Raw genomic sequence first — 23,258 nt, forward strand, 5'->3', positions numbered from 1 at the left:
CATCAAATAATGACCACTGCTCCACATTTGAAAAGATTGGCATGATGTTTACAGTACCGCCATCCTCGTTTGAAGACATCAAAGCATACACCTGTGAACTCTATGGGTAGAATAGAAGGGCTGTCGAGATGTCAACGAAGCAAGATGCAGAATGTTCAAGACTGGGAGCTGTGGAGAGAAAAGCTCTGCACAAGCACAAATTGCCGAGATGACATTCGCAAGATGAGTCTTATCAGCAAACCAGAAACACCATCACCAAAGAACAATGGTTGGAAGATTGAAGATGGTTTGCTCACCATAGAGTGTATGGGTCTTCCTCCAGCAGCGCCATCACGTGTATTGCAACTTGCCCACTGCTCTTACAAGAGACACAATGTACTCAAGGAAGGTGCTCTCGTTTGCTCAACAAGCTTCCATGTCTGTACCGATTTGTGTTCATGTAATGACTGTGCAAATCTGGGATCTGTTCCTGACTCGACCCACATTGAGGAAGAAATTGACACTGGAATCAGATAAAGATGCTTAATTACTTCCTTATACTCTGTGGGGGGGGGGGGTGTTGTACTTAAGTCTATGCCATTTATCAATTTATTTTCATGGTTTGCTACTGAATGCACAAATGTAATTGACAGGAATGTATTAAATTATTGTAGCAACAAAAATCTTCTTTTTTGTCCTTTATTCTTAATTTAACAACAAAGGGTTTGCCACTTTCTTTAGAACTAGCATGATCAGCTCGCGATCCTCGCCTCTCCACACACATCGTTGCAGAGATCGACGTCACAGACTTGCTGTGTTGGCATGATTTACACCAATCATAACACAAACATTTCTATTCTGCACATTTATTTGTAATATTGATGATATTATATTTATTTTAAATTTTATTTGTGATATAAGAAGGTCCAAACGGTCGAAGTGGTCAAGGGTCTTCGTTGTCTGATGGGTGTAAGGGGTTGAAATGGTGTTGAGGTTTAAGGGGTCTAAATGGTCTTTTGGGTCATTGGTGTCTTTTACGTCTTAAGGGTCAATGTCTTAGAGGGCCTTCATAGGTCTAAGGGGTCAAAAGGTACATTCCAATAGTATGTCAATAATAGATATATAGTCACACGGCTGGACGGACGGACGGAGGGACAGAAGGAAGGACGGACGGACTCACGCCGAGACCGAGCTCTTTTTATATTAAGATGGGTCATTTCCATTTGAAAATGAATGATTACACAATGAAATCGATGCATATAAGCAGTTCGTGAAATATTGGTTGCTAGGGATATTTTTACCGTAGCAACGGACACTGATATAAATTCAGTATTTGAAATAATTATTTAAAATCATATCTGCTGACATCAGATGATCTGAAAAATAATTTCCATGATTACAGCATTTTATTGCTCAAAATCTCGATTTCGAAGTATTTATGTCACCGTTGCTTGGGAAAAGGAAGTCCGAAGCAATGGAGTTGACTGTTTTTGGCCATTGCTAATTAATGTGCAAATTTTGAACGTGGGAACCTGTCATTTATGGTTCATGTGCACTTATTCAACATATCTAGCATATCTGCAGGTACTTCAGACGGAGACGGCGGAGCTCAAACCAAGCAGAATTATTGGAAGCTCGGCCCATGGTTCCCTTTCTGATGTTCCTTTGTTACATTGTATCCTGATCCGTTCTGGACTGTTCTCGCTCTTCCACGAACCTCGACTGTGTGTGTGTATATATATATATATATATATATAAAAACACACATAAATATTAAAAAGTTCTGCTGCTGTTGCTTCTGTCTGCTCTCTTCAGAATGTTTTTAATCTTTTGTCAACTCCTTTTGGAATCGATCATCGCTGCTGACAGTCTTTTGAACTTCTAGGCCTCACCTTCGAACGTAACTGAGCAGACATCGCAAAGCTGGCCTCTAAATTAAGCTGCAGGCTGGGCATGCTTCATTGTTCCAAGCAATTATTTGAAAAAAAAAAAATCAGAATTACTCACGGTCTGCACGACCTTTGCAACTCAATGGAAGACTGGATTGGTCTACCCTACGGGCTGGCTCCCCAGCATCACTTCTGCCTGCAGGAATCTGGGATCTAAAGCTCTCAACATTATTGGCATCCCCAATGAGGTTGAAGCACAAGATTTATTGCTGTCATAATGCAGACAACTCAGTGGTCTTAATCTACTTCCTTTTTTAAACAATCTCAAATTTGGTCTCGTTCCCTCTGCTCTTGCAGCCATCAAACCTTTTCCAGCTCCTCAAGGACAGATACTGTTTTTCAGTAACTCCCTCCTCGTTTAATCCCCAAAATCTGGGCTTGATGCACACACACACACACACACCTCCACTCTTATTCTCTCGTTTGTGGAACTGCCTTCTGGAGGGAGTTCAATTGCATTCTTCTCTCCAAAACTTCAAGCAAGCAGTGCACCACTACCTCATGTCATCCCCCATTAATCCTACACATCAAACTCACAGGAAAGGTTACTGTGTTTTCTACCCCCCACCCCCATCCCCCACCCCTCACCCCCACCCCCTCCCCTCCTCATCATAATCATCCTCCTCCTCTCTCTTCTTTTCATTCATTACCTTTCTTGTGTCAATCTGCGGCCCGACCATCAATACATTGTTTACCGATAGCAGGGCTCCATCATCTCGCTCTTCCACTAGCCTAGATTTCTGGGTGTGCGCTGCCGCTCGCCACAGGGCAAATCCCCCCTACCGGTGGCTAATATTTTAAACCACCCATTAGCCACTGTGGCTAATCCATGTTTTAGTGGGTTTTTTTTTAACCAGTTTTAGACGAATTTTGGGTGATTTTAGCACAGAATTCAACCTTCGTTGAGACGGTCGAGACAGCCGCCATTTTGTATGTTTTGATTTCGGGAATCACGCGTGATTTCGTACAAGCTTATATATACTAACTTTAGTAGTTTTAAACTCGTTTCTAGTAAAATAAAAAATAAAAATAAAAATAAAAAAACGACCAAAATTACGCATGATTCCCACGATTCTCGTCTCAAAATTTTATTTTAATTATTTTGAATTTTTTTTTTTCCCCCGGAATGATTTGGCGCTACTCTGCGCTACATGCTTCGTTGGGTCAGTGGTTGCCAGGTGAGTTTTGACAATCAGTAGTAGTACGAGTTTATTTGGATGAGTGAGTTTGATGGGTGACATTGGTTGGATGAGTGAGTTTGATGTGTGACATTGGTTGGATGAGTGAGTTTGATGTGTGACATTGGTTGGATGAGTTAGTTTGATGTGTGACATTGGTTGGATGAGTGAGTTTGACTGGTGACATTGGTTGGATGAGTTAGTTTGATGTTGTGACATTGGTTGGAAGTGTGAGTTTGACTGGTGACATTGGTTGGATGAGTGAGTTTGATGTGTGACATTGGTTGGAAGTGCGAGTTTGATGTGTGACATTGGTTGGAAGTGCGAGTTTGACTGGTGACATTGGTTGGATGAGTGAGTTTGATGTGTGACATTGGTTGGAAGTGCGAGTTTGATGTGTGACATTGGTTGGATGAGTGAGTTTGATGTGTGACATTGGTTGGAAGTGCGAGTTTGATGTGTGACATTGGTTGGATGAGTGAGTTTGATGTGTGACATTGGTTGGAAGTGTGAGTTTGATGTTGTGACATTGGTTGGAAGTGTGAGTTTGACTGGTGACATTGGTTGGAAGTGCGAGTTTGATGTGTGACATTGGTTGGAAGTGCGAGTTTGATGTGTGACATTGGTTGGAAGTGCGAGTTTGATGTGTGACATTGGTTGGAAGTGCGAGTTTGATGTGTGACATTGGTTGGATGAGTGAGTTTGATGTTGTGACATTGGTTGGAAGTGTGAGTTTGACTGGTGACATTGGTTGGATGAGTGAGTTTGATGTGTGACATTGGTTGGAAGTGTGAGTTTGATGTTGTGACATTGGTTGGAAGTGTGAGTTTGACTGGTGACATTGGTTGGAAGTGCGAGTTTGATGTGTGACATTGGTTGGAAGTGTGAGTTTGATGTGTGACATTGGGTGGATGAGTGAGTTTGATGTGTGACATTGGTTGGAAGTGTGAGTTTGATGTGTGACATTGGTTGGAAGTGTGAGTTTGACTGGTGACATTGGTTGGAAGTGCGAGTTTGATGTGTGACATTGGTTGGAAGTGCGAGTTTGATGTGTGACATTGGTTGGAAGTGCGAGTTTGATGTGTGACATTGGTTGGAAGTGCGAGTTTGATGTGTGACATTGGTTGGAAGTGCGAGTTTGACTGGTGACATTGGTTGGATGAGTGAGTTTGATGTGTGACATTGGTTGGAAGTGCGAGTTTGATGTGTGACATTGGTTGGAAGTGTGAGTTTGACTGGTGACATTGGTTGGATGAGTGAGTTTGATGTGTGAGATTGGTTGGAAGTGTGAGTTTGACTGGTGACATTGGTTGGAAGTGCGAGTTTGATGTGTGACATTGGGTGGATGAGTGAGTTTGATGTTGTGACATTGGTTGGAAGTGTGAGTTTGACTGGTGACATTGGTTGGATGAGTGAGTTTGATGTGTGACATTGGTTGGAAGTGTGAGTTTGATGTTGTGACATTGGTTGGAAGTGTGAGTTTGACTGGTGACATTGGTTGGATGAGTGAGATTGGTTGGAAGTGTGAGTTTGACTGGTGACATTGGTTGGAAGTGTGAGTTTGATGTGTGACATTGGTTGGAAGTGCGAGTTTGATGTGTGACATTGGTTGGAAGTGTGAGTTTGACTGGTGACATTGGTTGGAAGTGCGAGTTTGATGTGTGACATTGGGTGGATGAGTGAGTTTGATGTGTGACATTGGTTGGAAGTGTGAGTTTGATGTGTGAGATTGGTTGGAAGTGTGAGTTTGATGTGTGACATTGGTTGGAAGTGTGAGTTTGACTGGTGACATTGGTTGGAAGTGCGAGTTTGATGTGTGACATTGGGTGGATGAGTGAGTTTGATGTGTGATATTGGTTGGATGAGTGAAGTTGTTGGGTGAGATTGGTTGGATGAGTGAGTTTGACTGGCATGAGGTTGGTCCAATCCTGATCCACAACCACCCCCATCCCCCACTACCACCTACTAAAGGCACAACGACCATATCCCCCCCCCCCCCCACACACACACACCATCACCACCACCACGACCATCCCTCACAATCACCACCTCCCCTGATGGTCGTTCATTCAACCAATCTCTCACGTCAAACTCACTCATCCAACCAATCTGAACAATCCAACTCACTCATCCAACCAACCTCACCCATCAAACTCACACATCCGCCTTAAAATTAACTTATTATTTCATATTGCTAAAAAAAAAACTTTTGAATAAAATATGTGGCTATTTCCTTTCTCCTGTGGCTAATCATTCTAAACCTGGATTAGTCAGAGTGGCTAATTCCTTTTGAAAGCCAGAGCACACCCAGGATTTTGTAGCAAAGAAAGAGCGACATGCCTCTTGCAGACAGGTGTAGATCGGCAAGATGAGAACTTGAAAAGGTTCTCCATCACTGCTTCGCATTGCACCAAACACCTCACTCAACAGCGTTACAAAGCCAAGCCAGCGTTCCACATTGGAATGCTGTGTGACATCTCGCTTCCCGTACTCAGTCTGCAAAGCATGTGGGGGTGGAGGCATTGGGGGGCATGATAATCAAAATGACATTGTTTGATAACCTTGAATATGACTCGTATTTCCACTTCAGTGAACTTGCAATTAATTACCCCTACTTAACATTGTGAAAACACAAGTCACTATCCTGTTGACAATCAACTCAGTGTTATCACCAAAAACCCTTCTTTCTCACTGCATTAAGGAGGAAACATTCACCTGAAGCTGATCAAGCAGCAGTTTACGAAAGCGCGTTCCATCAGATGTCACCATGCCTGCGAGGCCTCGACACAGACGTGCCATGCTATGCGCAAAAGCACGATCAATCATACCGTGCTCCAGCATCGATTTAACCAGCTCCTCCATCTGAGCCTTGCTGGTTACCACACGACTAACCACCTCCAAGAATGCAGCCACGCTGCTATCAGAGAGTGGGGTGCAGCCCTGCGCAAACAAAAGGATATGCAGTGTAAAGGAATGAATACGGAGTCAAAACTTCCCCCTCTTCCCCCAAACCATTAAGGTAAGGCACCAGTGAAGCTTGGCACAGACGTGAATCCTTTGATCTGAATTTTCAGCCAGTGTCAAGTCAGCTTCCTGATGTCGCCAGAATAAAAATCATGTTTTTGGCTACGAATCTGAGAAAAGGAAAGAAATAAAAAAGTTTGTCTCCAAATACACAGAATTTTGTATTTTAGACCTCCACCCCCTATCCCACAGAATAAGATTCCAAACTCTCACCATACCTATGGATGCTGTCCCCTTTTCCACACACCAAAAAGCTGCATCTATGCATGTTCTGTGTCGCTAGCAATGTCAGGAGCCAAATTAAATGAGAGAGTAATAGAGGCCAACACAGACAGTAGAGAGGAAGAGGCAGACAGACAGACAGACAGACAGACAGACAGACAGACACGGAGCGATGAAGCACAAGCGGATAGGTAGACAGAAGCTAATAAGGTAAATGCAGACAGATAGCGAAAAGGTCAATGAAAAAGCACCAGAGATTTTATTAGTTTAATTTTTTGATGAGCATGGGCTTGCCAATTACATCAATACCAGCAATGAGGAACCGTGTGCCACTGGATTTATTGTCAAACGCAACACAACAAACCTTGAGCTGACTCAACATGTCCTCCACATGCTGCATGGCTCCTCGATCTGAATCTGGATCAGACCTTGACTCAACTTGATTCAGCTGTAAAGGGAAGTGAAGGATAGGGAACGGGTGAAAGGTACGGCAACTCGAAACCACGTGTCACATCATTCATCCATTCTGATATGGTTTTATTCACCGACGAAGGGCAACTGCAACAAATGACCCTGCCTGGAGTTGCATAAATGGGTCGGAAGTGGATTCTATAGCATCAATAACTAAATAGCTTTGTCTTATATCGAACATGGGCTTGGGATCCTAGGATACTGAGCTCAAATCCCGTGTGGCTGTTGAATTAATACCAGGTGGGATTGACTCTGCCTGTCATCCTTCCGAGGTCAGCAAAATGAGTACCAGCTTGCTGGTATCCTGTGTCAGAGTGGAGACCCGTCCAGGATTGTGCCCAATAGCCAAGGAAACTGCTTAGGCAGCACCAACGCTCTGCACAGAGTCTGGTCCCAATGGTGGATGGATATCGAACACTGGAAGTGCAGACATCTGCATGACGAACCGTTCCAGTCACCATTCTGAGTGAGGAGGAGGAATCCAGCATGGTGAAGAGGAGGAATCCAGTGCGGCGAGGAGAAGGAATCCCGAGCAATGAGGAGAAGGAATCCAGCGTGTCACTCAATTTAACGAGCACAATTTGGTTTGTTCAAGGTCAAGGTGCGATTGGGCCTTCGATTGGGCCAATTGGCCGACGTGACCGCTGTAACAATATAAATTTGAATACGATATCTCATCCCAAACAAAAATCCTATTTCTAAAGCAGCAATGTCAAATGAGTTCGTAAAGCAAAACACTCGATTGTACCACCTGGTTTCAGTTTACTTTAGACCAAAAATAAATTTACAGAATGACTCGCACACTTGCTCGTGGAGATTTCAAAAAATGCTGACATGGTAAAAAAAATTAAACTTCAAAAACTGATGATAAAACATAAATTTGTGTTGGACCAAAATTATTTTGCCGAGCATGGCAAGTGAAATGTTTTCTGTGGAACTTTTATCAAGTCAAAGTAAAAATGTAACACTCTGCCTGTCCTCATTTGGAAATTGCTTACATTTCCTCAATACAGATATCCCAGTTTGTGGAGGCAATGGTTAAAGAAAGTAGACCGGTGAGAAACAGGTGAGTAGAAGAAAAAGCTGATGTACAGTAGACAAGGAAAAGGCAGTAGTAATCACATATTCAAATGGAAGTGGACATACGAGTGGGCTGGCATCAATTCGACTTTAGCAAATAGCAATGGACAATTTATCACGGAGAGAAAAGAAAAACTCACCTGGCCTCTGAACCTCGACCTCAGGTGAGCACGAGAAGATTCCAAGAGCACTGGTGCTTGAGGCTGCCTTCGGGCAGATTTTTCACCAGCAGGGAGTAGTACACCGGTGCACCCATCCTGGTCGCAGCCATGAGGAGTGCATCTTTCAGTGGGCATCTGCACTTGCACTTTATTTGAAGAACTCCCAGGAGGATTGATTGATTCATCATCCAATGAAGAGCAACATAACGGGCTAGATTTGGTCACGTGGGGCTGTGGGTATAGATAAAGGTGAAGCATAAAGAAAATATCAGTACTTTCACGAAACAGTAAATTCCTCGTTGCACCACTAACTTTACAACTCCACAGTCGACAAAAATCAATCCATCTTTAACAACAACAAAAAAAGGTAGTGTGCCATCTGGACTGTGGTCAATTTGCCAAAAATGCGACAAAATACAAAATTCTTCATTAATTACTGACCTTTTGAAATACCCACTCAATAGACAATATCTGCCTTGGTGTCAGTAAAAAGCTAGATATTGTACGCATTAGTAAGTGCCTGTAAATGAATGATTAAAATTGACGGTTGCATGTTAAAAGTTTCGTTTCGCACAGCTTGGTAAATTGTAATCTGAACTGCTTGATATAATGAGATAATTTTGACTGTAGATGGCAGTATTGAACTGTAAGGTGCCTGGTGAGATTCGTGAAGGTGCTGGAACGTTCTCAGACGAAACTTCCGGTATGGACTAGAATCGCATTTGCTGGAACGCATGGGATTGTTCTGTGATACTATATAAACGAGAGGGAGGTGTGGAGACACTTAACATGTGACAAGCATGTCTTGATCGTCCCCGTACTCAATTTAACTCAGCGTGAACGAGGTGTTAATGTCCAGAGGGGTTGTCAACGTGTGGAGACAATCGTAATCAGGTTGTTTAAAACTCAATGAGATTGTGTATCAGGAAAGAATTCCTTTGAGCTCTTGAAATCAACCTGGACGGGCCAGCGTACGAGAGGACACCGCAACTGGAATCTAAGGATCGACGGTCCCGAAGGGTGAGGTGAACACGCGCGAGTTGTGCCGGTCAGACTGGGCCACTGGGCGGCGGAAATAACTCAACACAGGAATCGGAGTTGGACATTGTATGCAATGATGAACTTCCTCAATTGACTTTGTATCTGTTTATTTGAAATACAAGTTTCAAAAAGGTTACGCTGTTGATGTGGTCATTGTAACGACACTCAGAAGTCACAGACACCAACTGACAAAGATCCATTCAAGTGGGAGCTGACCTGTATGCTCGTCCATGATGCGTTGAGTCTGGCACCATGAACAACATATGTACACTAAAGGGAAGGAAACCCAAAAGGTGCACGCGTATCCCACCCCCCCCCACCCCGACACTTGGGCTGGCAGGGTAGCCAAGAGATATGCAGACATTTTTAAGCTATCTCGCCTGGGTTTGAATCTCAGCCCAACTATAAACTGTCATCCTGGTGTTTCACAGGGAGGGAAATTCATCAATGTGTGTGCCGTCCCATCTGCTAGCATTAATTAGTGGATGCTAAAGATCTCACGGTGCACTTCACAAAGAGTAGGGGAGTTATTGCCAATACCCTGAACAAATTACAAATTCCTGCACCATCAGTCCAACGTCAGGCCTGGCTAGCCGGTTCGTGAAAGACGTGCCAAAACCATTGCCCTGCTGATCCCAGAAGAAAGGGGACCAGTTGTTGTCATTGAAGAAGAAGGAAGGTGGTATTAGTCGTAGCACCACCATCAATATATGCATCACTATGCATAGTTGTCAACATTGAGAGAAAAAATTGCTCTGTGGGAGACTGGCTGTTATTTCTCCAAGAGGCGGGGTGAAAATGAGGGATTGGGGGAAAGGGCCATTAGGGTGTTTCATATTGCAACTTTTTTGTGCTAGTCAAGTTGGCTACCCGTCGTAGCTTTCCAATATGGATAAAAACCCCACTCGCCGATTTTTAGAATTTTCCTCCCAAAAATGGCCGCCGGCGGCTATTTTTTCCAAAATGGCGGCCTTTTTCGCGTTTTGACACAAAAAGACTCCTACACCTGCTAAAATACGTGAATGTTACTTGATATGTGTATGTTTGCGAGAAGTCAGGGACTAAACATTAGGCATCCAATATGGCGGAAAAAATCCAAAATGGCGTCCAAGATGGCCGATTTTTGGCCACTGGAAAGTTGTTCCCTCCGATGTGGGTTCTAATATGTTTAGTTATAGGTTTTGGGGTGTGCTGAATTCGTTTTTATGCTCTAAAATGCAGTATATCTGTCACAGAGACGTCTGTGGGGGTCATGCTCTCGCGTTAAGAAGTAGTTCTTGCAAGCCCGAAGAAGAATTTTGAATATTCTCGCCCTCATTGATATCAGGTGTCGATTCGACACCTATGGTATTTGACACCGCAATTGGTAATTTTCGCTCTTGCCGATTCCAACGTGCCCACAGATGAGCGAGAAACGATGGCAAAACTGTTGCATCAGACACCTATACTACCTCATGATCAACTCGGCTCAGGAAAGCCAAAATTTCCGGCCGTGGATGAGAATGAGACTAGTGACCTGTGTCTCAGCAGTTTCATAGATGACGACTCATGGCGGTTTTTCAATCTTCTTGAACTATATGATGTACTAGATGTAGAATGGATGTGTGAGCCTGCAAGCACATGGCCAGAAAGTGATTGTTACCAAAAATTCACAAACTATGTGCACAATGTTCACGTAGTTAACGACCTTGCAGAGCGTGGAATTAAGTTGATTTCGGATTTTATAGACAAAACGAGGGATGAACAGCAAAGGCAAGCTTTGCTTCAAGTGGTTGAGTGGCACAGGCAGAATTATTCTGGATACACGAAATCCACTCTTCAGAAAATGTAGATAACTATATGAAGTGAAGTGTGAACATTGATGTTTATGAACTGTGGAAATTTTAATTTGAAATGTCGCTACAGCCATGTATGCCATGGCCAATATTATTGATTATCGAGGCTGATAGGCACGCGCACATGAATTCATATTAGAACATTCATTATGGCATAAGTATATTAGTAATTCGTGTATATATTGCACATGTTAAATAAATACATGCTTGACCTTCGAATATTTAATTGTTATTTTCCGATATCAATGAGGGCGAGAATATTCAAAATTCTTCTTCGGACTTGCAAGAACTACTTCTTAACGTGAGAGCATGACCCCCCGCAGACGTCTCTGTGACAGATATACTGCATTTTAGAGCATAAAAACGAATTCAGCATACCCAAAAACCTATAACTAGACATTTTAGAACCCACAGCGGAGGGAACAACTTTCCAGTGGCCAAAAAATCGGCCATCTTGGATTTTTCCGCCATATTGGATGTCTAATGTTTAGTCCCCGACTGCTAGCAGACATAGCAATCATAATCATCCACAAACATACACATATCAAGTAACATTAACGTATTTTAGCAGGTGTAGGAGTCGATTTCTGTGTCAAAACGCGAAAAAGGCCGCCATTTTGGAAAAAATAGCCACCGGCGGCCATTTTTGGGAGGAAAATTCTAAAAATCGGCGAGTGGGGTTTTTATCCATATTGGAAAGCTACGACCGGTAGCCAACTTGACTAGCGCAAAAAAGTTGCAATATGAAACACCCTAAGGGCCATGGTCCCCCCTTCCTGAAGTGATACGGTCATGGGGAGCACAACTTAACTTAAAAGGTATGGTCCTTATGTTTCATGAAGAGTTTGGTCTTCATCTGGCCATCGGTTTCTGAGAAGATTTAAAATAACTTTCCCTGAATATGAGGCGAAACCCCCCCTTTTGAGCCTGTTATAGGGGTGGATCCGGGTGGGGAGCAGAAACCCATGAGACCTTACTATTCTGATGCATCGTACCAAATTTGGTCCATATCAGTCATGTAGTTTGAAAGGAAAATATGTTTTTGTGAACATGAGGGATTAGGGGGCGAGGCCACGGCCCCCTTTCTAGGGAAGATACGGCCATGGGGAGCACAACTTAAGGTTAGGGCATGGTCACGATGCCGCATGGCCAGTTTGGTCTGGATCCGGTTGTCGGTTTCTGAGAAGTTTTTTGAATGAAATACTAATAGTTGGGGCAAACCCCCTTTTCAAATGGGTGAAAACGAATGGGGAGCACAAGCCCATGAGACCTTACCGTCCTGATACATTGTACCAAATTTTGTCCGTCTCGTTCAAATAGTTGTGGAGAAGATATTTTAGTGAAAATTAGGGATTTGAGGAGGGAGCCCGTGGCCCCCGATCTGGGGGAGATACAGCCATGAGGAGCACAACTTGAGGTTAGGGGCGGGGTCCTGATGCCTCCTGGCAAGTTTGGTCTGGATCGGTCTGACAGTTTCTGAGAAGATTTTTAAATAAAATACCAATATTTGGGGCAAAACTGCTTTAAACACCTTTACCGGGGGCACATCCAGGTGGAGAGCACATCCAGGTGGAGAGCACAACCACATGAGACCGTGCAGTCCTGATGCATCGCACCAAATTTGGTCCATGTCGGTGGTCGGGTAGTTTGTGAGAAGACATTTTAGTCAAAGGTTAATAGATGTACGTACGTATGGCTGGACACCAGAGGAATAACCTAAAAAGTGGTAGGATGGAAAGGATCTGCAGTGCGAGGCAGCGAAGCGATGAGGGAGGAGGGATTCTGGGTCGATGTCTGGGAGGGGATGCTCTCCCTCCCGAGGTAGAAAAATCTTGCAATTTTACCCTTAAATTTGCACATTCCAGGAAGACACTCTTTCATGCAACATCAAAGCAGAATAATCATGTTTTCCTGATGAATTTACACCGAAGGCCGACAGAAACTTCATCACAACATAAACGTGCATCAAAAACGCCGATGAGACATTATTTGGGAAAAGCAGTATTTTTGCTATTATTGGGCAATGAAAGGAATAGGGCATTCGAAGTATACAAAAAGTGGTAGATTAACACCAAAAGTGGGAGAGTTGGCAACTATGATAATGCCTTTTAATTCTTTACAAAAAAACAAACAGGTAAGATAAAAATCAGAAAGTGACATCAGAACAGGGGAGAGATGCTTTGAGTCACCATGCTGTTGTTAGGTTGATGCCGAGAATGTTGACCGTGTCTCTCCCGCGGGGGTGTTTGTTCCCCATCTGGCCTTGCACGCTCAGAGTCTCCTCCTGCACGCCAACTTCCTGTTTGAACCAGAGGATGACTCTTGCTGTGATATTAACTTGCAAAGCATTTGTAAATATGCATTGGAATGATCACAAGGAACTAAGGAAGTTTGGGGTAGAGGTATACCTGGTAAGAGAAAAGACTTTCAATAAATAGCAAACAAACATAAGTTCTCAAAACATCTCCTTTGATCTGCATGGAGTCAAGTATCTACTTGACTCACCAAAGAAGATGTTTGACAAATAGACTGCAGATTGAAGATATTTCACAAATATAATGTTTTGTAACTAATTCATCAAGAATTCAACTCTGCATTTGGTAAAACTGAACTTCTCTCAGTATACAAGGCTTTTGTTTATAATTTGATGGACTCGTGCTTTATGTTCCCCCATTTATGCCTGGTGTTGGCTTAATGGTTCGGGTGGCGGGCTTTGGATCCTAGGGTCCTGAGTTCAAATCCCGCTCTGCAATTGAATTAATACCAGGTGGGGTTGACTCTGGCTGTCATCCTTCCAAGGTTGGCAAAATGAGTGTCAGCATGCTGGTATACTGTGTCGGAGTGGCGACCCGTCCAGGATTGTGCCCAATAGCCGTGGAGACTGCTTAAGCAGCACCAGCGCTCTGCACAGAGTATGGGCCCAATCTCCTCCTCCTCCTCCTCCTCCTCCTCCTCCTCCTCCTCCTCCTCCTCCTCCCCCATTTCACACCTGTTTCTCCTGGATCTCCGAGTCAAAGCTCTCAATAACATTGGCATCTCCCACTAGAAGACTGAGGCACAGAGCCTGCTGCTTTCTCATTGCATAATTACCTCAACCACCAAAGGTGAAGGAAGTTATGTTTTCACCCCTTTCTGCCTGTTATTGGTGCAGGATACCTCAAAAAGTTGTGGACAGATTGGGTGTGTAACAAGGACAAACTGATTAGATTTTGGTGAAGATCTGAATCTGGATCCTATAATTTTTTAAGCGATTCTTCACCATTGAGAGATCGGGCCAAAAATGGTATAAAGCACGATATATCAAAAACTTGTGGACGGATTGGGTGTGTAACAAGGATGAAATGATCAGATTTTGGTGAAGATCCAAATCCAGATCCGGCTACTAGAATTTTTTAAGTGATTCTTCACTATTGAGAGATCGGGCTAAACTGATATATACCACAATATCTCAAAACGTTGTGTACGGATTCGGATGAAACTTGGTGGACATGTTAGGTGCGTGGCAAGGACGAATTGATTCGATTTTGGTGAAGATCCGAATCAGGATCGGTGAAGATCTGGAATGACATTTTTGGAAATGAAAATTATTTAATTATCAAAGTGATTCTTCACCATTGAGAGATCGGGCCAAAAACGATTTATAGCATGATATCTCAAAAATGTATTGCGCCAAATATTTTCTCATGGATCAGGCATTGCGGAGCGGAGGTATGTGCTTTACTGAGTCCCCTTTTAATTAAAGGATGGTTTCTCAGGGTACCACCACAACCACCACCTCACTTTTCGTGTTGTGCCCCTTGCTCTTGCAACCTTATGTCCATGTCCCCTCCCCAGATACTTTACGATACACAAATTCTCTGAACCATATTCTTCCAGGTTTGTTATTTATTGCCAATCATTTGATCCTCTTTTCTTACATCTGTGAAATCATCTTCCCGAGTGAGTACAATTCCACTCTTTCCTCCAGGGACCTCAACGTGGGGGTTCAGTGGTATACTACTATCCCTATCTTCTACTCTTGTACATTATTATTTCTATCCTCATTAATCATCATCATATCATATCATAGTGTTACGGCTATGGAAATTCGCATTACACCATCAAGGGCCCGTAGGTGAGATATCTTTAAGTACATGTGTAGTTAGCCCAAACCCGTTGTATAGAGGGAATTTATGTGATTCATCTGGGCTGCGACGCTTTGAGTAAGACATTTTTTCTGTTCTATCTTTATTTTGAACCAACCACGTCTCAACCGCCACACACAACAACCACGCCACCGCCACCATCTACGCTCCCACGTCATCGCATCACCGCCATTCCCAAACGGCACCATAACCATCGAACCACCACCGAAAACCCTCCACCACCTTCACCTCTCTCGTTCTACGGCCATTCCCGCACCACCTGTGAACACTGAACGTCGGGCTGTCTCGGGCCCGTTCAGCGATTGGTGCCGAACGCACCGAGTCGCGAGCGCAAATGGCAGCCTTTCCGAGGGGAAAACTCGGATTAAAACGCTACACACCCACTTCTCCTCCGTCCAATTAGCGAGCGCGGGGCGGCTTGGCCCCGCCTCCAGGTGCGTGTGTGTGAAGTCGATATATGCAAATTCTAGGATCAGGGGAGGTTCACGCCCCCGTTTCCTCCAACCAATGGGCGAGCGTGGCTCCGCCCCCGAAGTTATTCTGATCCAAAAATTTGCATCTTGGCTTCTCCTGCACGCCTATAAAAAGGCGAGCGCAAGGCGAATTAAAAAGAGTGGCAGTCAGGTCGGTCGGGTGAGGAGAGTGCGGAACTAAAAAGAGTGGCAGAGTCGAGTCGGTCGGGTGAGGAGAGTGCGGAACTGAGAAGAGTTGCAGGAAGAGTTGAGTTCTGGAGTTGCCTGAAGAGGGTCGTCGAGAAGTGGCTGTTGGGGACGCGTTGCGTTGCGTTGGTGAAGTCGAGGCGAGTGCGCGTGGTGGAACTGCAGGCAAGGGAGCTCGGGTCCGAGGCGAGAAGGACGGTGGTCGGCGACGAGGTTACGGTGTGGGGGATCGCTCATCTCGTCGCGGGACCCAAGCCAGCCAGCAACCCCCTCCCCCAGGGCATCAACAATTCCCCCTTTCCCTGCACTGAGATAGTGCAAAAGGGGGGCCCGTTCCCACCCCACCCCAAACGTCATGCCAACGAAACACGCCAAGGAGCACGGAGTCGGGGCACAGCCACGCGACCACATTTGCGGCTCGCCCACCAACGCGTCACGAGGACGCGGGTAGGACCCCCCCGGTCTCGCGGACCTGGCTGCTCCTCAAGGTCCCGCACACATTTGGCCTACAGGCCTGTCTGCCTCCTTGTCTATGAGGGTGGCTTCCTTCCTTTGCTTTTGTGTAAATGTGTGTTGGCGCCGTCTGCGAAGTAAAGCTGTACAAGTGTTGCCATGTGTGCGCGTAGTCGGTATTAACTCTGCGTCGTTGTTGCTTTTATTGTTTTGGTTGCTTTAAGTGCATTTTGACTGTATGGCTGTATATACGTGCTTTCCGTGTGCCGGGAAATAAATGTGCCTTGTGTGAACTGTTTTCCCGTTTCGCTTCGTCTTTTCTCTAATTGAATCTCCATACTGCTTCACGTAAAGGGTTCGTAGTGGGTGCAAAACGCCCGGTAAATAATCTGAACCGTCGAGGTCGATGATAACACCGCTCGGTTATCCAGATAGTACGGAACGGGCCGCCCAAGCGGCTCGTGTCCGGAGTCGACCTGCGGCGAGGTACGATCGCCCGATTTACCATTCGCGTGGGTACTTAGGTAGGTCGAGTTTGGCGAACAACCCTATCCTACGCGGGTGGCCGATTGGCACGATCATGGTGAGGTCGAAAGGCCCACCCGTGACTAGCTCCCGGCGTTGTTCCGAGAAGGTCACGACTGAATTGTCCGTCCGGTGGGCGACGTTCCGCGATCCGAGTTACGTGGCCATCCGCAGGCCGGCAGGCACGAATTCGCAACAATATCATATCATAACACACACACACACACACACACACTTTGATCAACACTCACTCACACACACACACTTTGATCAACACTCACTCACACACCTGCAGACTCTCTCTTGTTACCCAATCATCCATCATCAAACTGCTTGTCCTGTGCGTGCTTGCTTCCCACCAATGTATGTATGTAGGTATACCTCCCCCCTCCCACATCTTGCTTATCCACAAGCTTAGACATTGTACAAAATAAGAAAGAAAAAAAACCCCATCATTGTCGAGGTGAATAGTCCTCTTCTCTGAAGCACAGCATCAGAAATCTCCAGAAACCATCTGAGACATAACAGGGTTCATGTATCACTCCTACAGTGGACCTGGCATCTAACTGCAAGTTTGTCCACCACCCCCAACACACACACACACACACACACACACACACACACACACACACACACACACACACACACACACACACACACACACACACACACACACACACACACACACACACACACACACACGTCAGTACAGGAAACAAAGGTTGTTGCTAAAGCATGATACATCTCCAGACAACTCTCCCAAATCATTTTGTACTGCTTTTCCTCCTCCATTTAACATGACGACTTCTGCGTTACTGTGCAGATTTCCAACGCAGCTGGTCTACATTCTGAGAACCCACAAATATCCTCCACAGTCCGCTGCAATCTTGTAGTTAATACATTTTTCTTTTTTGATTTATTCTTTCCTGACAGAGTACCCACCACCCAGGTGGTTGGAGATTGCACATTAATTGCAAAAAAGTATAGTCTGTATATTACAGGAAGACCATTGGTGTTTCTGTGGTGCGTGTCGAAAGGGGTCTAACGGGACGAAAAGGTCTAAAGGTCATCTACATCCCTCAAATCCAATAGTACTTGGGGTCTGAAAGTGTGTCGAAAGAGGTCTACAAAGATTTTAAAGGATCTAAAATGCTATTTCATTAGACTCTGATATTCTACGTAACAAGGCGTTGAAGTAGCACGTTAATCCGGTTGCTCGTTGGACATCTAATGAAAGGGAGACTATTCTAATTTGGCATATACATGCATAATAGGAGTTTCCTGTCATATATATCTATGGTCCTTGGTCGCGGAGTTGTTACCGGACAAAGTGATGGGACTGCTCTGCCACAATGGAGAACTAACCCAATTAATAATAACACCGATGAGAAATCAGAAAAAAATATATATATATATATATATATATATTTATATATATATGGCTGTATATACGTGCTTTCCGTGTGCCGGGAAATAAATGTGCCTTGTGTGAACTGTTTTCCCGTTTCGCTTCGTCTTTTCTCTAATTGAATCTCCATCCTGCTTCACGTAAAGGGTTCGTAGTGGGTGCAAAACGCCCGGTAAATAATCTGAACCGTCGAGGTCGATGATAACACTGCTCGGTTATCCCAAGCATATTATATATATACACCGGGCGCAGTGGCGTGCGCCTGTAATCCGGCTACTCGGAGGCTTGGGTTGGAGGATCGCTTGAGGACGGGGGCTCTGCACTGGGCAGGGTGTAGAGCAGCCCGGAATCATGGCAAAACCCAAATCCTGATCCCTGTGTCGTAAGAGGTGACCAGGGTTGCGTCAGGAAGGGCTTCCGGCGTAAAACCTGTGCCAAATCAGTATGCGGATCATAACGGATGATCCGCTGTGGCGACCCCTAACGGGAGCAGCCGAAAGATGAACAACAACATACATATATACATATATATATATATATATATATATATATATATATATATATATATATATATATATATATTCAAAAATAAAAATCTTCGAATTTTTTTTAAAATTAATTCACATAAAACCCAAGTAGAGACCCCTGAGTATTCTTTTCACCTCTTCCAAACCCTGAATTTTTGGTATCAATCAGCCCAATGGTCTCAGAGTAATTATCGGACATCGACGTATTATCACTTCATTTTTTTTTTTTTAATAAGATGTAAAAAAAGAAGATCATATGAATGTTTGATCATTTCATCAAGACCCACTTCTAGTTCCTTGCTGAAGAATGCACGTGCCTCTGTCGTCTGTACTTAGTGATCTACCTCAAAAGATAAGACACCATCTGGAATCTTGTCTTTTCCTTTCATGGTCACTTGTACTTCTGGTGCCTTGTGGAAACACGTATGCATCTCTGATCCTTTGTTCTCGTCCGTATAAACTCCGCTCTGCCACGTATGCTCTCATCTTCTCATTTATTTTTTCATATTACTTTCCTTACTTTGTTCTATTATTTTCTTTTTTTACTGCCTAATGCTCATCTCTCCCAGCATTCTTACCAACCCAACAGTTCAATATCTCACACAACTTAACAAGAGCAGCAAAAAACCCCCCCAAAAAACTCAAGCTCTTCTTCTTCTTCTTCTACTACTTCTTCATACCTATGAATTGTGATACAGTTCTCCAACTCTCAAATGTCTTCCCAATCTTCCATTACCCAAGTCTTTGTGGTGCCCTCTTTTCTTTTCACCTCCTCTAAACACACTCTTCCTGCCCCCAGCTTAATAGCAGAGCAATGTCACACCTCCCACCTCGCACAAAGTCCTCGCCAACCGAGTGATGGCTTCCGTGAACACTCGCTCGATGCACGACCCAAACAGCACAGAGCTCTCCAAGCCAGGTACTCGACATTTCAATCTTCCCATACATTCGTTCAGTCACATGGAAGTCTCCGGTATTGCTCTCCATTTCAGCACCGCAGACGGTCATAAACGCAAAGAGCAAATGCTTATCTACAGGATCAGCACATTGGCTCCCCAGGGGATCAACGAACTCTTTTCATTCATTTTGACCTCTAATCTCTTACAACTTTTCAATCTTTCTCTTCTTCTCTTTTTTTCTCTCTCTTTCTCTCTACCATCAATTCTGGTGAAACTCCAAAATCCACAATCACTACTCACCTCCACTCGTTTGTTCCACTTTTTTCTCTCACCTGTGGAGTTTTCTCACCTTCCTCAGTCTGTTCAATCTCATTCTTCCTCCAGCACTTCAAGACAGCTGTTCACCACTATATCAGGTCATCCCCCATCCACAAACATGATCTTTTCTACCCCCATTACCCTTCACAAGACCACCTCTTTCCAAGTTTCCAAAAAAAAAAGGCAGAGCTTTCTGCTCATATCCATTATTTTCACCCCCTTTCACCCACTTCGACAATTGCCTTTCTGTATCTCTCCAAGTCCACCTTTCTTTCGAATCTAAAAGGTGGTAATCCATTGCCAGTTGACCTCCAGACAAACTTCAATCTTTTCCAGTCAAGCATTTCTTATTTGATGCACTTCACAGATTTATATCAGAAAAATAAATCATGGAAATATTTGGATGCCACAGCAGTAAGCAGCTTCATGAGCTAATATTTATGCACTATAATGACATCTTTATAATAAAGCAAATTTCTCACCCGTATCTTCTCGGCTTGTGTACCTTCCTCCAAGCCGCTTTCCTTGCCAACCACTGCTAGACCGATCAGGCTGTGGCAAGCCCCAGAACTGTATTGAATGAGGCTGCATCCGGTGCCCCTGGGGCTGGGGGCCCCCTGTCCTTCCAACTGAGCCTCTTCGTCCATGTGGCCGCTGCCAATTATCCCTTCGGTCTACACGTGGGGCAACAGTTGCTTCTCCAGTTCGGCAGGCTGGGGGACGGTATGGCCTTTGGTAGCTGCAAAAGTAAACAAGTAAAAATAAATAAAAATGCAACGATGCTGGGCAAATAAAGAAATAAAACTTTGAATAATGCCAACAATGGTGAGCAAGATTGTCTGGAGACACACACACACACACACACACACACACACACACACACACTTGAACTGTCAAGCCTGAGTATGAATCTCAACTCAACTAGAAACAGTCACTCTGGGGTTTCGTGTGTAGGGTGATATGTCAATGTGTCACTATCCATCAGAAGGATGATAAGCCGTAGGATATGTCCGCCAGCGCTGGTTTTTGATCGACGTTAAATATTCCAGTGTCTTTCAGTAAGAGCAGGTGAGGCATCACCAACACTGAACAAATTACAAATTACTGCCACTTTGTCAAATGTCAGGGCCTGACAAGCCGGTTCATAAAATACTTGGACCAAAAACATTCCCTGACTGATCCAACCAAGTGGGAATAATTGGGGCTGCTAAAAGTAGGAGTTGACCATTAAAAGTAGTAACAAACTGATTTTTTTTTTTAATGAAGAGGAGAAACACCATGTAGAAATCTGGCATGTGTGACAATGAAGAATCAGCCACTGTACAATAGGTTTGGTGCAATCAACCTGCATAGGGAAACAAGCCAACACCAAAAAATTATGTACCTTTTTTCTGAACGACAGGATGGGCTCTCCCCTTTAACCGTTTGATCTTCTCCATCACAAGGGTATAACGATATCTCCACAGCCTGCAAATCACAAATCATTTGGCTATTTAAAAACAGAAGATAATTTCCCAAGCACACAGTTCCTACCATATACAATGGTTTAACACAGCGTATTAACATACCTTCTGTGGAGCACAATTCTTGGCATTGTTAGTGGAACTACTCTCGACGCCTGGGGACTGCCAGCTCGACCTGAAAGGAGAAACGGACAGAAGCAAAACCGATAAACTTTCAATGTTCACTCGAAACTGGAACAGCTGTGCAAAAGTACAACTCTAAACTGTGAAGAGTGTGGCAAACCATTTATAACTCACATAGATTTACAAAACCAAAAACAACAGAGGGAGAAATAAAGTAGAAAACTGAAAGGAAAAGTAAAGTTACCCGGGAGCAAGATGAACTCCGAGAAGACAACGCTGGCAGAATGTACCCAAATACAGAATGAACCAAAAATAAACCATGTGTGAAACAGCAGAGGCAATACGATGAAAGTTATTTATGCGTCTGCTGAAAATACAGGATACTTTTACAATTACCAACCAATATGTGCGTGCGATATTGCAACGATGGTCGAAATCTTTAAAACAGGGGTTAAGTATTCATTACTTATTTCTTAAGGAATACAAGCACAAGCGTTTTGTGACCCTGGTTAGCAATGACCAGGATCGGGTGTATAAGAAGCTCCTTGTCGCCCTCGTCACCACGCCTGTCTCTTTTCCCTCGAATTAACACAATCGTTCCCCATCGTCATCTCAGGTGACAGAGTGGTAGAGCCAAGCGAGGCGGCCTGAGTCGGGGCCACACTACCCAACCAACCAATTGTGCCAGAGCCCAGAGTTAGGAAGAATTTATGAGGGTGATGCCAAGTTTGTAAGATGAGACCAGCGAGCTAAACAGTGGGTAAATTGATCAACAGGAGCACTGTAGTGAGTTTAAAAATAAAGTGAAACAAGTATTTTGATTAATTACTGAGGTTTAGAATAGATTCCCTTCTCTGTACCATATAAGGAGTGCCTGCCACTGGTATGGACAGAAAAGGGTAATTGGAACTTGAGGACCATCGAGTCCCTAACTGTTATCAGGGTAGGTGCTATTAGGTCACCCTCTCCAACAGCTAGTGGATTGGGGCCCCATCACATCAGCCTACACGTTTCCCAGCTGAATCATCATTCCCTCCCCAGAGCTGCCCTCCCCCCCCCCCCACCGCCAAACCACCCGCCGAGACATCTGCAGCCAGCAATCAACACCAAGCTGCCAGCCTGGAAGGGGGCATCACTGTTGCCAAATTGCAAGACAAGCCTGCTGTCTTTTACTGACAAAAATAAACGCTTGCACTGATCTCAGACTTTTACTTGCTGCCCCCAGTGACTTTACTGCTTTGCTGCTAGGATCTGCTGCCCTCATGAACTCTGAACTTTATTGCTTGCTCTGTAATTTTTTTTAATCGGCAAATCGCTGTGGATTTTTTTTATACGATTTCCTCAGAGCCACTTTTACTTTTATTGCGCATTTTAAATTCCACATCGGAATGATACATATGTACGTCGGGACAGATGGCAGATGCGTTTATGAAGAAAAGGATCCTGGCTAACAGATTAGGTACACAACATCATTCACTATCATTTGAATGTTTAAGGTACAGTAAACCCTCAAATAGTGTGGGTTTCGGCCAATCGCAGGCAACCTATTGTGTTCCAATTTCGTTGTCACGGTATTTCATTTCAGCCAATCGTGGTTTTTGAGCCGAGACGAGTCATTGTTTGCGTCGGGGTAAGCCAGGTAGCTATCATTTTGTGGAGCGCGGCTGTGCCGCTGATGCTGTGCTCCTCCACCAGGACACTAGTACTCATTTTGCTGACCTCGGAAGGAGGACAGGCAAAGTCGACCCCACCTGGTGTTAATTCAGCAGCCAATGGGGCTTGAACTCAGGACCCTAGG

The 23,258-nt window shown here is 44.3% G+C and overlaps 1 protein-coding gene across 2 annotated transcripts in view; it reads right to left on the reverse strand.

Moving 5' to 3' along the window:
* CTIF (cap binding complex dependent translation initiation factor) overlaps positions 1-23,258 on the reverse strand; it is a 76,544-nt gene that overhangs the window by 12,713 nt on the left and 40,573 nt on the right. For both annotated transcript variants that reach the window (XM_085896102.1, XM_085896103.1), the window contains 8 exons: positions 21,443-21,512; positions 21,259-21,341; positions 20,357-20,613; positions 13,130-13,239; positions 8,044-8,295; positions 6,717-6,800; positions 5,822-6,046; positions 5,447-5,602 (listed from right to left, as the gene is read on the reverse strand). In XM_085896102.1, the coding sequence (XP_085752228.1) occupies positions 5,447-5,602; positions 5,822-6,046; positions 6,717-6,800; positions 8,044-8,295; positions 13,130-13,239; positions 20,357-20,613; positions 21,259-21,341; positions 21,443-21,512 (1,237 nt within the window). The remainder of the gene's footprint in view (positions 1-5,446; positions 5,603-5,821; positions 6,047-6,716; positions 6,801-8,043; positions 8,296-13,129; positions 13,240-20,356; positions 20,614-21,258; positions 21,342-21,442; positions 21,513-23,258) is intronic.

Source organism: Eptatretus burgeri, chromosome 9, assembly GCF_056783735.1.
Source record: "Eptatretus burgeri isolate ZD-2024b chromosome 9, Ebu_testis_v1, whole genome shotgun sequence".
Lineage (NCBI taxonomy): Eukaryota > Metazoa > Chordata > Myxini > Myxiniformes > Myxinidae > Eptatretus > Eptatretus burgeri.